We start from the raw sequence: 14,794 nt of genomic DNA, 5'->3' as shown, positions 1-14,794 counted from the left end.
CGGCTAGTGCACCAGTGGCTGCGCGGATATCCGAGTAAGATCTACTGACGACCCCTTTCTCTGCTGTTTATTTTAGAATCATAATAACGGGATTCCGCAGGCGAGGAGCGTCTCTCTGAAGCGCGAGGCGCGAGGCGCGAGATCCCCAATCCCCGCGCGGGATAGCAACGACTCAAAGCGAGCGCATCTTCCGCGCACAGGCTCCCCTGGATACTGCGTATCATTCACCGACAGACAGCGAATTGCATCATTGCATAATCAAGTCTCATCTATCCCCATTCCCACGACCATGAGCAATCCCCTGCCGATCTCGCGCCGCCTCCTCATCTTCCAGGAGGCGCGCAACCCGCATGACTCGGCGGAGGTCGTCTATCTCCCCGTCAACAAACTGGGTCTGCCCATCTGCGGCGAAGGGCCGGAGCTGCCATCAATCTTGAAGCTTCCGCTGCGCATTCTGAAGGTGTTTACTGAGATTTTCAATCAGCCAAAGTACAAGGGGTGGTATGTTTTTTTCCTTCTCCTTGTCTTCTATCCTATATTCTATATCCTTTCTTTTGCGGGATTCAATATCGGTTCCGGTTTGGGAAAAGCTGACCTAATCATTTTCACCAGGGCTGTCGTTGCTGCGGGCCCGTACCATGATACATCGGAGGAAGGCAAGTTCTATGCAGTTGTTCTGGAACAAATGCCGCCCCAGGCCCAAGGCCAAGGTCAGGGAGCGATGGGGATAATGACTGCAACGCCATGATGTTGAGGCATGGGTTGGGGGAGGGTGGTTGTGTATAGTCTATGATTCTTGTGTTATTATCCGCGCGACTTCGAAGACTGAGAGCTCTTCTAGATTCCAGTCTATTTGTATGATTGCTTCCCCAGAAGGGCATGCGCCTGTTCCTTATCCCAGCCGCATATAAAAGCTGCAGAATGAAAGTCTGTTATGCTCGAACATGCAGATCGTTTTTCATCTACTTTCATTGAGTGCAGAAACTTTTCCTTTATAAAAATACAGTCATACACATGGCTTCAAGGGACATAGCAAGCTAGAAAGGGAGGGAGAGGATGTCCACTATCCCTCTATGATAATCTTCCCACTAGAACTGTACAATGGTCCCTTTTTTCAGGCCATGATACATTCAGGAGGTATTTTCTCGAGATGGACTCTCGCTGACCATTTTGTTGCTCACTTCACCTCTCTCACTTCTCCGGTTAATCATATGCCCCATTGGCTCCTAAGATGTCATTTATCACTGTTGAGACACTTGAGAACTAAGTACCTCCCCTCCTAGAACCTCCTGGTAGTCTATTCAGTTCCACCACTCATTTTGGTCTTGGTCTTGCTCCGCTATCTCGACCATTTGGAGGCATCGATGTCCCGTGATCATGCCTGAAAACCCCCAAAACATCTTCTAATTGCAGGCAGGCTGCTTCTTGACCAATGAGATCGCGGGCAGATGACTTGATACACTACTTCCGTTTGTTTGTCATGCAGCAAGCGGAGCTCCGTGACTCTTTCAAGAAACCTCCCAAGCAGCCAACGCCATCTAACGGAATCTTCCCCAGACCACTTCCTCACATCCTCCCTCCCCAACTCCCTCCATTCCTGCAGACTGGGACCTTCCCTCCGGTTCCCCTTCAAGATTCCCTTCCTCCCAACCTCAGAGATGGTTCTGCTTGGGGGTTTCATGCGAGAATCCAGGCTAATCCCCCCGGGCGAGCCACCGATGCCGAGTGTGTTAGGATCAACGGAATGGTTGATCTCACGACGAGGAGCCATTTGAATGTATCAGGGATCTCAGCCATGAAAAGGGTTGTTCACATGGAAACAGTTGTTGTTGGTGTGCTGACAAGTTGTGGCATTAGGAAGGAGATGGGCAAGAAGGTGCTTATCAACAAAGCATCAACAGGCACCCTGGCCAAACGCAGCCAAAGGTGTAGGCAGAATCAAGAGCGTCATGTGCAGATCGGAGCCTTCAGGATTCACTTTCCTCTTCACTGTCCTACTAGGTATTTTAGCCTATTCACTCCTCCCCACCACTCTCCAGTCCTCATCTCACACCACTGGAGACTCGGCACCATCGTGTACGTACCCACTTACCATACGGCGAGCTCACAACTCCCATTCATGTGTTCTTCTCTCACCTCCATCACTTTTGAACTGAAAACCCGCGAACCGAAGCTGATACCAGCCCAGTTCAAGCCACCATTCAACAAGATGGGTTCCATCCTCCTCTTGACCTACTACAACGACTGCGGCCAGTTCGTCTTCAAGAACAACCCTGGTCGGCCCATCTCAGAAACTTCGCCTTTGCTGCAAGGTGCTCCAGCCGAGTGACTTCTATACAGCCTGGGCTGCTGATATTCGTGACCGATAAGCTGGCAGAACAAGGTGCATTCGAGAAGCTGTACGTCTTTTTCCAGCCTCGTCACACCTAGTGGCGCATTAGGCTAATCTCCTTCCAGTGCCTTCTCTCGCAGCTGGGATGACTATAGCATGGATCATCACTATTTCCTCGTGGAGTCCAACCCGGCGTTCAATCCTTCCTACAGTTGGTCCATTCCGCACCGATTTGCGACCACTGCTCTCCCCGGTGTCCCTTTGTGGACTACCACCTGATGCAACATCCCATGCCTCCTCCTGTCTTATATCGCGGGACTAAAGGCTGTAGTCGATTGCTACTGGGTTCCAGTGTGTGGGAACGCTCGGCCGGGCACTTGCCTGGAAGTCCTGCCACCCCATGGTTCTAGCGGGCCAATATAAGTAACAGGGTGTAGTGCGTTTAATCGGTCCTGTTCGTTTCCGACCTTCTTCTGGCCCCCAACAGGCCCAACTAAACGCACTGCACCCCATTACTTATATTGGCCCGCTAGAGCCATGGCAGGACTTCCAAGCAAGTGCCCGGCCGATCATTTCCACACATTGGAACCCAGTCGCAATTGACTACAGCCTTTAGTCAAAATTTCGATTCCAACAAGATGGCTAGGAACGAGGGAGGCTGGGACAATTCCTCTTTTCACCCCCCAAGCCATCAGATACGTAATATAGCAACGGCTTCGATATACTTGGGGCAATAGCAATCACCGCCGTAAATCTTGCTATCGCGATGAACGCAACCAACAACAGCAGAAGTGGCAGCGCAATTCTCGCCACGACAGCGGCGACTCTTGGGTGCCACAGGATGGCGGTAAGGACCGACTGGGTTGAGCGTAGCACCGCTCCGAGTTCTCCGGCTCGTAGCCAGGATTGGTGAATACCTCGTGGGCATGCACGATGATCAAGTTCTCAAGATTGGAGAGCAAGCCCCGCTGTTAATCAGGCTTCGGGGAAGGGAGTTCTGGGGGGCTGATCTGGAGAGGATTTACATGGTCTTCTCTGATGATCCTCAGGAAGGCTTCGGTGGAGTGGAAGAATCAGTGCCTCTGAACGTCCTCTGGCTTTCAAGATTGGGTTTATCTGTGAAGTCCGGGTGCTGGGACGATTATTGACTCCATCGTTGGTACGTCTTCGGGTTTGATCTTGGGCATCGTTCTTGAGATGTCGCCTTCATGATTTGGGAATCGTTCCCTCCGTTATTTCTGCTTTGTCTGGATATTTGTTTGAACAGGATATCATTCTTCACTGGGCTTTCTCAAGTGTACATACTGTCATCTGAAATAGACGTACCCTCAGCATATTCTCCCAAAATAGGGCGCCAGGTTTCTACAACTGGAGGTCCTCATCGACAAAAGCACAGCTGGATCGATCAGTATTGAGACACCTCATCGCTAACAGATAATCTTGAGTAAGCAAGCTAAGGTAAAAGCCCGGGCAAGTTCGCCTCCGAACCCCACAACACCTTCTGGATCATAGCGAAGACCCCATATCAAAAGCACAAAAAGAACCAGTAAAAACCAATTTCCCTCCCTCGCTCTGGACGGCTGTATGCAACTCCTGTTTTTGTTCGCTTTTTCTCATCAAGAATTGTGCGTCCTCCAATCTCAATACCAGATTCTTGATACACCCTCCCCCATGATTCATACAAGATAACCGATATTATAACTAGTTGTGGTTCAGTTTTCGAAGTGGTAGGATGCCAAGCAAAAGAGGTTGGGTTTGTGCTTTAGGCGTTGCTAGGCAGGAGCAAGCCGGCACAGTGACGAAGATCGAGAGAGCGCGAGTTTTGTGGATCGAACATGGCGTTGGCACGCTCCTCAAGGTAGTAGGGAGTAATCTGGATCATGTCGAACCAGCGCACAGCATTCTCGTCACTACCTTCTATGGCCTTGAGGGTGCCGCTGTCTGGGCGGATGGTGGTCTTGGGTGGGAGGCTGCGCATGCGGAGGAGCATGTGCAGGATGTCGGCAAAGCGCTCAGACTGGTTAAAGTAGTAAGGAGGACGCTTGTCCAAGGGCCACTGGAAGATGTTAATAGATGAGCTTGCGCGCAAGGCGGGGAGGCGCCGGAAGAAGGGGGGGGGTTCAAACTTACACGCTGCGCAAAGTTTTCGTTATCCCACGAGCGGAAGAGCCAGCAGGTACGCTCAACACAATTCAAGAGGACGACGGCAACGAGGAAGGTCTCGAACCAGCCAGTCTTCTGGCGCTGAAGCAGGCGGCGCTCTAGATCATTGATGACGGACTTGCTCAACTGCATGGCACGCTTTTCCATGGCGGCGCGCAGCTGACTGCACAGCAAGGCGTAGGATTCGGGGTCCGAGACATCTTCAATCGGGAGGCGGCCTTCATCCGAGGGCTGGGACAGGGAGTGCATGGAAGTAGGGGGAAGAGTAGGGTTGCAGAAAGTCTTCCAGGAAATTTCGTTGTCGACCAGGATGTGAGTAGCGACCCACAGATCCACGGCACGGTCAAGCAGGGTGTCCTTCTTGGTCTGGCTGAGTTCAGACGCCAGCATTAGGGTGGACTTCATGAAGTTGGATTCCTCGCGCTCGAAGAAGAAGGGAGCTGTCTTCTTGATGTACATCTCCAGCTTGCTTGGGATGTCATCGGCATCGCTGTCTAAGAGGTAGATTTCCTGGGGAGGCGCGGAGAACTGATCGTCGCCCAGACCTTGGAGCTGCGGGTCGAGGGCCGAAACAGAGGCACGGTGGCCCTGGAGTCCACTGATGGTAACATAGACCATGCTCTCCTCGATATGGGTCACCTCAATGCGCCCAGCGTAGTGTTCAAACTTGATCTGATTCTTGATGGCGCTGGTGTCATGGTAGGCAAGGGTAGCATGCAGATCTTCTTCCGTCAATTATCAAGCTAGCACTGGGCCAATAAAAAGGGGGAACTCACTGGCATTGTAGAGTTCAAACTCCTCCGACAGACGCGTGCGAATGCAAGGATGCTTCCAAAGACGAGCGCTCTCAACGCTGGCGCAAGTGGTACAAGGGGTATCGCCGGAGCACTATGTACAATGTCAGTGGAGACTTGGGTAATTAGGCGGTAAAGGAGTGAGTCCATACCGGCTTTTTCAACATGCGGCAACGGATACACGCTCCACGCTTTCGCACTTCCTGGACCTCGCGACGTCGCTCCGCAGTGAAGCGGCCGCGCACCTTGGGCTTAGCAGGCTTGGTCGAGTTGCCAAATTCGTTGACAAATCCCTTGGCCTGGGTGTTGGGGTTCATCGCTATGGGTCGCGGGTAAGACGCAGCCCGCTGGGTTGCTGCTGTCAGAGACGGATCATGCTCTTGCAAACTGTCGAACAGAAGCTGCTCATGGGTCGTGAGCTGCTGGTTCCACTGGTTCATCTTCAAGCCATCATCGTCCATTGTCAGACCCTGTGGTACCATCTCGTTGGCCGAGGCAGCAATCATCGACAGCTGTGATTGGCGCGCATTGGAGGTTGACTCGGGTGTCAGAGAGTGGTCGCCAAGTGGAGGAGACATTGAGTTATGGTGGTCGGATGTATGGCTAGGGAGAGCAGGAATGGTGGGAGTTCCAGAAGGCTGAGAGGTTCCTGGAGGATGATTTGTTAGCATGATCTGTTTCCCTACAGGTAACCCATCGAGGCCACGTACCCGGTGCATTATCCTCTTGCTTGTCATCCTGAGACCCTTGAACGGTGAACTCGGCCTCCAGTGCCGGGTCAACCACGACAGTTTTTCCACCAGCTGTCACAGACTGAGTATATGCAGGACCTCGCTTGGTCTGATCCGAGGCCCCAACTTGGCGGGACGCCTCTGCGAGCACATTCAAGCCATCGAAATTCGGGCGGTTCCCGAACGAGCCATCGCCCTTCTTGCCTCCGGACGCACTCGGATCCTTTGCGTCGCCTTCGGTGAGGTCGGGGAGTTCATGGAGGCGCAGGAGCACGCGCTGGCGATCACGGAGCGGGATGGCCTGGCATTTCTTGACCAGGTGGTTTGTGAGACTGTCGATGCGACCCTTAGGAAACTTCTCGCCACAGGCCTTGCAGGTGTGCTGGTAGCGGTTGCTGGAGTCCTCGAGCTTGGGCCCTCGAATAAAGAACTCGAGGATGAGCTGATTGGGCTTGCGTCCCATATTGAGCGGAGATCGGGGGTCAAGGCGTCCGTGTGTGCGTGTGGAGGGACAGGGAAGAAATTTGCCGACGCGTCAATCCAAGGGGTCCACCAACGAGTCCAATTGCTGTAGTGACACGTCCGAGACCTCCAGGTTGATCAAGGAACACGCGCGATGGCCTCGGCCACAAACAGAGCAGCACGCGGTTCAGACCGAATCAGAGGGGCAGAAACCCAACCGAGCACAACAACAGGACGAGCCGACGTGGCGACGTGGCGACGTGGCGACGACGACCTCGACGGGAGCAACCAGGTCGGGGGTCAGGCAGCGCCCGAGTCAACCGAGGTGCAGAAAGTCGTCGTCTGAAAGAAGCTGACGACTCGACGACAATTGTCTTGATGTGCGGCAAAACTGGGGGGCAGTAGAGGGCGGTCTGGAAGTCGTAGGGGGGAAGAACGCGATGAGGCTTCACCGCACGAAAGGCGGTGATGGGGGGAAAAAGGCGGTGATGGAAGACGAAGGCGGTGATGGAAGGGGGGCGAAGCTAACGGGGAGCTAAGCAGGTGAAGGCGGTGATGAGAAGAAACGAATTATGGCGAAGGGAAAAAGGGAACGATGAAGGAGGGATAGCTGGACTGTGGCAGATGGCAGATGGCAAAAGGAAAGGATGAAGTTGGCCAGGGTGAGGTCACCTTCTGAGGAAAATTCTCTTACTGGCGGTACCCTCCAGCAACCTGCAAATATGCAGCTTTTTGTATTTGACTTTGGCTGGCCCTCCAACGTCCCGTCCCCGTTTCTTGAGCTTTGCATAGTCTTTGAATCTATTTTCTGGCCATTTCATTGAGAGCAATTTGGTGTTGTAGAAATCATGAACTGTCGACTCCTAGCAAATTCGCTGCTCCGGAGGCCGCCAAGGCACTCCTAGCACCGCAAAGATCCGACGTTCATCGCGCCCCTCGACCAGCCGGCCGGGATTGACCTTGCCCTGTGCAGTGCGCAGTACATCCGTATAAAGTCCTCGCTGATTCAAACACATCCCCTTCTTACGAGCTAGTAGTCGCATGCTGCGATTAAAGATATCGTTGCCCGTAAAATATACCAGCGCGGCTCCAAATTCGGCGCCGGGTACAAAGAGCAGATCGATGCGTCGCCATATCTTGCTCCCCGGTATAACAGACGCTCCCTGCCACTTAGAGCCGTTCCCGTTGCGTCGAGAAGTCTGTAGACCGATCCGCAGGAAGCCATCGTGGATCAGCTGCGGCACCACAGTATCCAAGACCAGCGACCGAATCTCGCTCAAGGTAGCGTTCGGCTTCGTGATGAGGAGATCAATGTCTCCCGAATCCGCTGCCCCGCGGCGGTAAGATCCAGCGATGATCACCTGCATATCGCTGTCCACCGTCTGGATCGCCCGTCGCACAATCTCCCCGTGGGCCTCGACCTCCTTGCGCGGGATTCGCTGCGCAAAGTCGTGGTAGCGCTCCAGGCCGATGCGCTGGTTTTTCGTTAGAGGCGCTTTGTCCCGAAGGTCACTCAGCGACCGGTATCCCTGCGCGACCCATTTGGACGCTTGCGAAAGGCCACACCCATATATACCGAGAAACTCCTGGATGATGCGGTCGGCTTCAGTCTCATTCGTATGGTCAAGCCGGCGAAGGTGGTCGGTGAGAACGATTTCCTCGATTTTGTCTGCCAGCCGTGTTCCAATGCCGGGGATGAGCAGAGCCTCCGTTCTTGTCATGATCGCTTTAGTCTGTCGGCGCAGGGCATTGATCCCCTTGCGGTAGGCCAGCGTACGCCACTGATCTCCTGTTTGGGTATAGTAGTCCAGCAACTGTTGTAATATCTCGATCGTTCGGCTGTTCGGTTTGTCGCGTTTTACATTGAGGTCGAACTTCTGCATGCAGGCAAAATTGCTCGCCCATGATTCGACCACCTTTTCTCCTTTTGATGTTACTTCTTCCTTTTGGGCTGGGCCAGGCTCGGGTGATTGAGCCTCACTTCCAGATTCATCAGCAGACTCTTCGTCGGAGGAATCGATCGGGTCAAGTGGCTAGTTCATATCGTCAGATAATAATGTTCCCGTTATAGGTTGGGTCAATTCACACCAGATGTCTGCTTGCTCTCGCCGCCTCGATTATTGCATCGAGGTCATCACACTGCCGGAACTCTTTCGGGCTGTTCTCAGGGATAGCCTTGCTGGGAACCAGTTCAAATACAGGAAGACCAGATTGGGATGATTCCGGAGTCAGCTTCTGCTCCTTTCTTGATGCTTTCAGAGGTAGTATGTCAATCGAGGCTGCCGGAGCCGGAGCCGGAGCCGGAGCCGTAGCTTCTTCATTTCCAGAAGCTGTCGGTGTCCCATCAACAAGAAATCGCGCCTGGAATGGACTCAGAACAGAGCGGAATCTGATGCATTCTGATGGGTATGACTCGTTAACAAGAGCCACGTTTCCCTGGAGACTTGTTAGTCCATGCCGGAAGCGTCATCAGGGGAGCGAACAGACCGGAAGAGACTCGAGCTTGAGGTACTTTATAAGATCCTGGTATCGCAGCCCCTTGTCCACGATCACATGTGTGACATTCTCTGTCCAGTCTATCGTCCAGTGAGCACCGTATTCCCGTGCTCGCTGGATGCGCAGCCTTCGGGAGGGGGAGGCATCATTGTTCGGAAAGAAGTCTAGTTTAAGACGTCAGAAGAAGACCATATTGAGATAAAAGAGAGAACATGGGTCCTCACAGAATACAAGTTCTTTAAGTATTCGCTGAGTCTCGGGGACCAACTTGATGATACCGTTCGTCCTCCGTTTCTTCGGAGCAGGGCCTCCATCGCTCTTAGTGCCAGGCATAGTTCCTGTCGTCTGAGAGCGCTTGATAGTCCTCAGTTTCGGCTCAATGAGCTCAGCACGCCTTCTTTGATGGACCCCATGGGCGATTACAGCCTCCTGAGGTTCTTTCTCCTTATGCGAGGGCTCCGGCTCCGTGTTTGCACGGGTAAGAACTATCCGCTCTGGGGCGGGTGAGACAGTGGTCAGGTCGACGGTTACTGGTGGTCTTGCGTCAAGAACCAGACGCTCCAGGGAATTTGTGTCATCGTCCTCTGCCTCATCAGAGCAATCCAGCTTCTCCAAGCTATTAAAGAAGCTTGTCTTGCTTCTCTTCCCCGCCATGAAGTTAGCTAATCAGGCATCCGACAGAGAAAAGTTCGTCTGAGCCACGGACAAGTCATCGCAGTTGCCTGGAAGGTAAAGTGATGGTATTATGACCGGCCCACCGCAGGCAGCTCCGTGTAATTGCCAAGCGGACTGGAGCCACGGTTGAGGCATCCGTCGAGGCACTCACTGAGCTTCTCGCGGACGCGGCGTTGCGCGAAAATGCCGCCAAGTCACGGGACCGCGAGTCGATTTATCCCGATTCGTCAGGGAGAGGGAAGTGGCCGAAGCCTACACAATCAGTAAATCTGGTCTAAAGGTGACTATTTTCTCAACTGAGCTGGAAGTCTACTAGCTTTCTATTACATATTTATCCTTTCCCACACGAAATGTACCCGATGCACTTATGAGGTACACCGTACAAGTGTTATATCTGTAGAGGAGCTTTTCCAGGTAAGAGATGACTCCTGCTATACCGAAATCGGTCGTAATTGCCGGGACGCATTCGTAATCGTCCAATCGTTCACGGATTTGCTGACTCCCTACAGCCCGGTAAAAAATGCTGTTAACTGAAGGCCTGCGTAAAACTCCGTGCTATCCTGCTCATCGGGCCACGTAGCAGCGGCTGAAGGCCACTGCCAACGCGACTCGTAGATAACCAAGAGCTCTAGATATGTTTTTACGTTACACAAAGAAAACAACGAAAGATCGTCTTTATGTATCAGGACTCCTGTTTCAAAGGTGTCGCTCTCGTCCAGCTTTCTGATCTCAGCCGGAAGTAATGAGGGCCGACTCATTGATGACCAGCAAAACGTGGTGTGTCTTAAACAGACCATGCACTGGCCATCTCATCCGGAATACACCCCGTCGCAAAAGTCATCAATTTTCTCGTAAGACATCCTCAACTCGTCGCCGTCGCACATCATCTTCCAAAGGTCCCACAGCACCCTCGACCAACATTTCATCCATCCCGGAAATTCGTCATATTGGTCCACAATCGGCCACGCTTCGACGACCTTGACATACCGCACTGTTTCTTCTGTCTCGTACTCGGTCTCCTGCTCGATGGCCTCCGCCGATGTACCTATCAGCGTCTGTAGACACTCCTCGTCAATGACGATGCACATTCGGAATTTGTTAAAGCGATCACGCTGGCCCTGTGCATCGACCCAGGCCTCGAAATGTGCGCGGATCGAATCAGTGGATGCCCCATCGAAGTGTGCCTTGTCTTCCATAATAGTTGAACTATGCTTGGACCAAATTACATTGTAAATGGCGGGATCTACCGAGGGCTGGTACTCGACCTCTCTAGCACATTCTCTAAAGAATTCGGCTTTGAGGCAGGCATCGAGATACTTGACGATAGTAGAGAAGTGAGCGTCCGATGGCGGGGAGTAGGTGGTGCGATAGATAACATATCCCCAGGTGGGATGGACTTTCAGGTTCTGATACAGCTCCCATGTGGATGCCGGTGGGGGACGAAAAGGCATACTGTGAGAATTCAAGGAAGGGTGTGTGGGATGAGGAGTAAGACAAGAATCTTCATGGAGAAGATATGGGAAAAGTCGTGCTTCTGAGGCCCGAGGTGATTGGTCTTGTCGGAATGCAGTAGGCTAGGTGGAACAGGAAAAGTCCGAAGTCCTCCCAAGGTTAGTCATGTACTCCGTAACCTTACTAGTTAACTAGAGCCCACCTATCCAAGTTGTCAGCGAGTGGCCTTTGTCTAATAGTGTAGACCTTTTACCTTTTATTCATTCCTTGGTGCCCCTGTAGGATCCATTTCTCTATGTTCCGATAGATTTTCTCATTGTCCCTTCGGCGGCAGGATCTGCATCTCCACGTCGGACCTGGAAAGGTGGATCAGCATAAGCTCTGGCTGAAATACCCAGGATTTAAGTCACGTACCCGAACTTTACAATATTCAGACGATTGAGAAGAAGCGTGAAATCTGCACGATTACGTGTGCTCCCTAAAGCTTGCATAGCACGCTAAATAGGCACCGAGTCCTGATCGCCGCATGTGTCAACGGAGTGAAATTGGTAAATGGGATTTTGAGGAGTGATTGTGGGTGATTATCGACAAGTAAGTAACATAAAGCAATTAAATAATCATCTCGGGAAGGGTCACGGTCAGATCTAAATCATCCAACCAACTGAGAGAACCCCCGCTAGCAATTCCTAACCCGAATGCGTCCGATGGAAGGCCCAATCCAATCCCCTGTGGGGGAATTTCCACGTTATGACCTATAGCTAAGGTACTGATGCTCGCATCATTTTCCTGTATAGCACCCAATGCAGGCCGATAATCAAGCGCATCATCTAGCAGTCGACCAATTACATTGATCAATTCTAGACATGCATCAACAGTGGTAGAAGGCGGCAGGAATGCCATAGATCAGAAACTGCAAGTATGAATCATGAATACCATGCCTGGCAAAGACTCTGCTCGAAGGAAAAGGAGACGGGCATACATACACTCCAAGGTAACTGCTTCTGAATCTCATGCATTTGATATTGTCTTGTGAGGTCCATAACAATTGATAACACCTGAAGGGAAGTATCCAGTAAGTCGCTGGTTGCCTCGCTGCTCTCCTGGCATCGGATCCGTTGGAGCTGCAGTACGCTGAAAAGGTATTGGAGGCGTACAATCATCCGGGCGAGACATTCGATGGCATCCATCCCTTTCCAGCAGCTCGGGGAGTAACGGAAGCGGGAAGGGATTTGGTCAAATATTTGTTGGCAGGATTGATATGTTTTCCTAGGTTAGTTAGAAACATTGTGTTTCTAGTATGGAGGAAGGGATAGTACAGGAGACCGTCACCATAATCATGGGTCGTTCGACACCCAAGCGATAGTTCAAGGACTTGTTCTCTCAGAGTAGATAGGATATGACGCATACTCATCACAGTTGCAGGGTGGAATCTGCCATCACGGTTCCAGCCATCGTTGTCTAAGCCTTGTAGAACGAATTCGAGAGATGTATTGTCCAAAAAGAGCTCCTCATCTGGAAGGTCTAGCGGCAAAGCCGCGTCACAGTACTTATGTGGCAAACGCGGTGGGCGGCCCATTAGGGTGGATATGTTTTTGTCTGTCCGGTGGGTGACAGCCAACATCCGCTTTCTTGTTTCGGCCAGGAAAAACGGCACGTCCCGAGAAGCCTGATGATGAAGACCTATTGCATAGATGTTTGATACCAAGTCGCCGAAGAGGCTATAAACTCTCTCGCCTGCCGATCAGTCAGTTAGTCAATCACACGAACTGGCGCAAAAATCGTCAATTCGAAGTTTGGGGATGCAAACTGGTTTCTCCCAACACCTCTATCCCCAGGAATACATGCATATAGCGCATCCATATTGTTAAATCGTTAACATGCCCGTGTTGCTTGCAATTGTCAATACAATCATTACATGCCAACACCATTTCCTTTGTAAAAGTCTCTACATCCAGCGTCTCGCCGTTACCCAAATCTAGAAAGTGTTGACTAGGGTATCGGCCGTGCACACTTAGTCCCGCCAACGCAAAAACGAACCCTACAAATTCCAATCGTAACCGTGGCCCAGTAAACAATGAGTAGAACTCATCCGCCGATATACTAGAAGAAATCTCCAAAGGGCTTGCCGTTGCTGCGGTAAGCTGGCTATAGAGAGATATCCAGTTTCCCGTTACATCCCACGGGTGGTTTTCCATGTACGCCACTGTTTGAGCTAGAGAATCCAGAACTGTTGGCGCGGGAATAATCGTAAACCGACCTTTGCGATAATACCATGATATCTGCTCCCGGTAGAATGGCTTCGCCGAGACAAGACGGACCAACCGTGCAGATGCATATTCAGGTTTGGTGCGCCAGTGTTCGAATTCAGCGTACAAAGACCGATTAGAGGCTTTCCACACCCCCAGCGGCATCTCTCTAAACACAGATAGGTAGCTTGTGGAGCCTAGAAATTGCGAACGGTCCGAGGTCGAGACCGAGGTGCCAGTGGCTGTACCCGGAGATGGCACGGGAGCTTCGTTCCGCTGGTGTGGGGTCCTGGGTGCATTAGGGGAAGCAATACCGGACCTGGGGACCCCTCGTCTCCGGGACGGCCGAGAGCGCACACCATGACCTTGCGCTCTTATCAGAGGGGCGGGATGGTAGTAGCACTAACGTATGCATGTCAGATTATCAAAATTGAGAATGGTCGATGATCCAGGCAAACAGTCATGCATAAGTACCTGGCTAGCATTGTCTCGCGATTGGCAGCGGTGGCACACCGGAGTGGCATGGTCGCACCGTACTTTGGCCAATCGACACGGTTCACAGAGGAAACCTTCAGATTCACATTTTATTCCGGCTTGGAGTCCGGAGTAGGCTGCTTGACTCCGAACAGCGGCTTCGGCCTTTCTGCACTCGACAAGTCTAGGCCATATCCTAGAACGAGGTACTTTTTCATATACTGTCGCCTTAATGTCAGTCGCAGTAGATAATCAGGTGAGAATCGTGTACATTATTGATACCCGAGCAATTCTTCGCATATAGGCCCTTTCCCACCGCTCCACGGTAGAGCTAACACCGTAATATCCAGTTCTCGTGTAAGCTACTGAATTTTTTGATGTTGGAGTTATTCAGCAGCCACTCCGGGAAAGCCGACATGACCTTTAGTTGCTGCGACAAGGAATTGAAAAGAATCTTCACCTAAATAAGCACAGTGCCTAGAATTGTTAGCTTAAATCCAAACAGGCGAATCAATGGCGGCTTTACCTAGTCCATTTTCTCCTATAGTCAATGGGCGTCCAGTCCGCGGGCCTCCTACAGCTGATAGTCGCACCCATCTCATCCTGCCCACCACGGCCCAATCAACACCGTTACCGCTCTGTGGCTGCTCCCTGAGCCGACATGTAGTCTCAGGTGGCTGACGGTGGTAGAGGATAAGATAACAAGTTTTTCACGTAGGAAGATAGGAGGTGGCCAATAGCGGCAGAGGATAAGATGACAAGTTCTTCGCGTAGGAAGATAGGAGTTCCCCTAGAAGTTTCGATCACGTGTACCCTGAAACACAGGCCGCCTAGTATTTTATTCTGGAACTCTGGGTCTAAAGTTCAATTTTTACAATCCTCATGATCAAAGATGGAAGCCTCGATCCTGGCCTTACTTCCACCGCCATCCCAAACAAAGCCAATCTATACCTCTCGGCTCGTTCTCCG

The 14,794-nt window shown here is 51.8% G+C and overlaps 6 protein-coding genes across 6 annotated transcripts; 3 read left to right on the top strand and 3 right to left on the bottom strand.

The window, feature by feature from the left end:
- Positions 1-289: 289 nt before the first annotated feature.
- N7482_007360 (uncharacterized protein) lies at positions 290-748 on the top strand (the record flags this gene model as incomplete). The annotated part of the gene is made up of 2 exons (XM_056689485.1): positions 290-501; positions 613-748. The coding sequence occupies 2 exons, from the start codon at positions 290-292 to the stop codon at positions 746-748; spliced, it is 348 nt and encodes a 115-aa protein (XP_056541914.1).
- Positions 749-2,119: 1,371 nt separating this feature from the next.
- On the top strand, positions 2,120-2,329 carry N7482_007359 (uncharacterized protein; the record flags this gene model as incomplete). The annotated part of the gene is made up of 1 exon (XM_056689484.1): positions 2,120-2,329. One exon carries the CDS (start codon positions 2,120-2,122, stop codon positions 2,327-2,329), a length of 210 nt encoding a protein of 69 aa, XP_056541913.1.
- Positions 2,330-4,094: 1,765 nt separating this feature from the next.
- On the bottom strand, positions 4,095-6,483 carry N7482_007358 (uncharacterized protein; the record flags this gene model as incomplete). Its single annotated transcript, XM_056689483.1, has 5 exons — positions 4,095-4,388; positions 4,463-5,220; positions 5,272-5,383; positions 5,442-5,938; positions 6,000-6,483. The coding sequence occupies 5 exons, from the start codon at positions 6,481-6,483 to the stop codon at positions 4,095-4,097; spliced, it is 2,145 nt and encodes a 714-aa protein (XP_056541912.1).
- A 153-nt stretch (positions 6,484-6,636) lies between these two features.
- N7482_007357 (uncharacterized protein) lies at positions 6,637-6,828 on the top strand (the record flags this gene model as incomplete). The annotated part of the gene is made up of 1 exon (XM_056689482.1): positions 6,637-6,828. One exon carries the CDS (start codon positions 6,637-6,639, stop codon positions 6,826-6,828), a length of 192 nt encoding a protein of 63 aa, XP_056541911.1.
- Positions 6,829-7,345: 517 nt separating this feature from the next.
- On the bottom strand, positions 7,346-9,632 carry N7482_007356 (DNA-directed DNA polymerase IV; the record flags this gene model as incomplete). Its single annotated transcript, XM_056689481.1, has 4 exons — positions 7,346-8,515; positions 8,571-8,918; positions 8,970-9,142; positions 9,203-9,632. The coding sequence occupies 4 exons, from the start codon at positions 9,630-9,632 to the stop codon at positions 7,346-7,348; spliced, it is 2,121 nt and encodes a 706-aa protein (XP_056541910.1).
- Positions 9,633-10,462: 830 nt separating this feature from the next.
- On the bottom strand, positions 10,463-11,104 carry N7482_007355 (uncharacterized protein; the record flags this gene model as incomplete). Its single annotated transcript, XM_056689480.1, has 1 exon — positions 10,463-11,104. The coding sequence occupies one exon, from the start codon at positions 11,102-11,104 to the stop codon at positions 10,463-10,465; it is 642 nt and encodes a 213-aa protein (XP_056541909.1).
- Positions 11,105-14,794: the final 3,690 nt, after the last annotated feature.

Source organism: Penicillium canariense (genome assembly GCF_028826845.1).
Source record: "Penicillium canariense strain IBT 26290 chromosome Unknown utg000004l_segment0_segment0, whole genome shotgun sequence".
Classification (NCBI taxonomy): Eukaryota; Fungi; Ascomycota; class Eurotiomycetes; order Eurotiales; family Aspergillaceae; genus Penicillium; species Penicillium canariense.
Note: the sequence above shows the minus strand (reverse complement) of the source record. Positions and strands in the feature narration are given on the sequence as shown.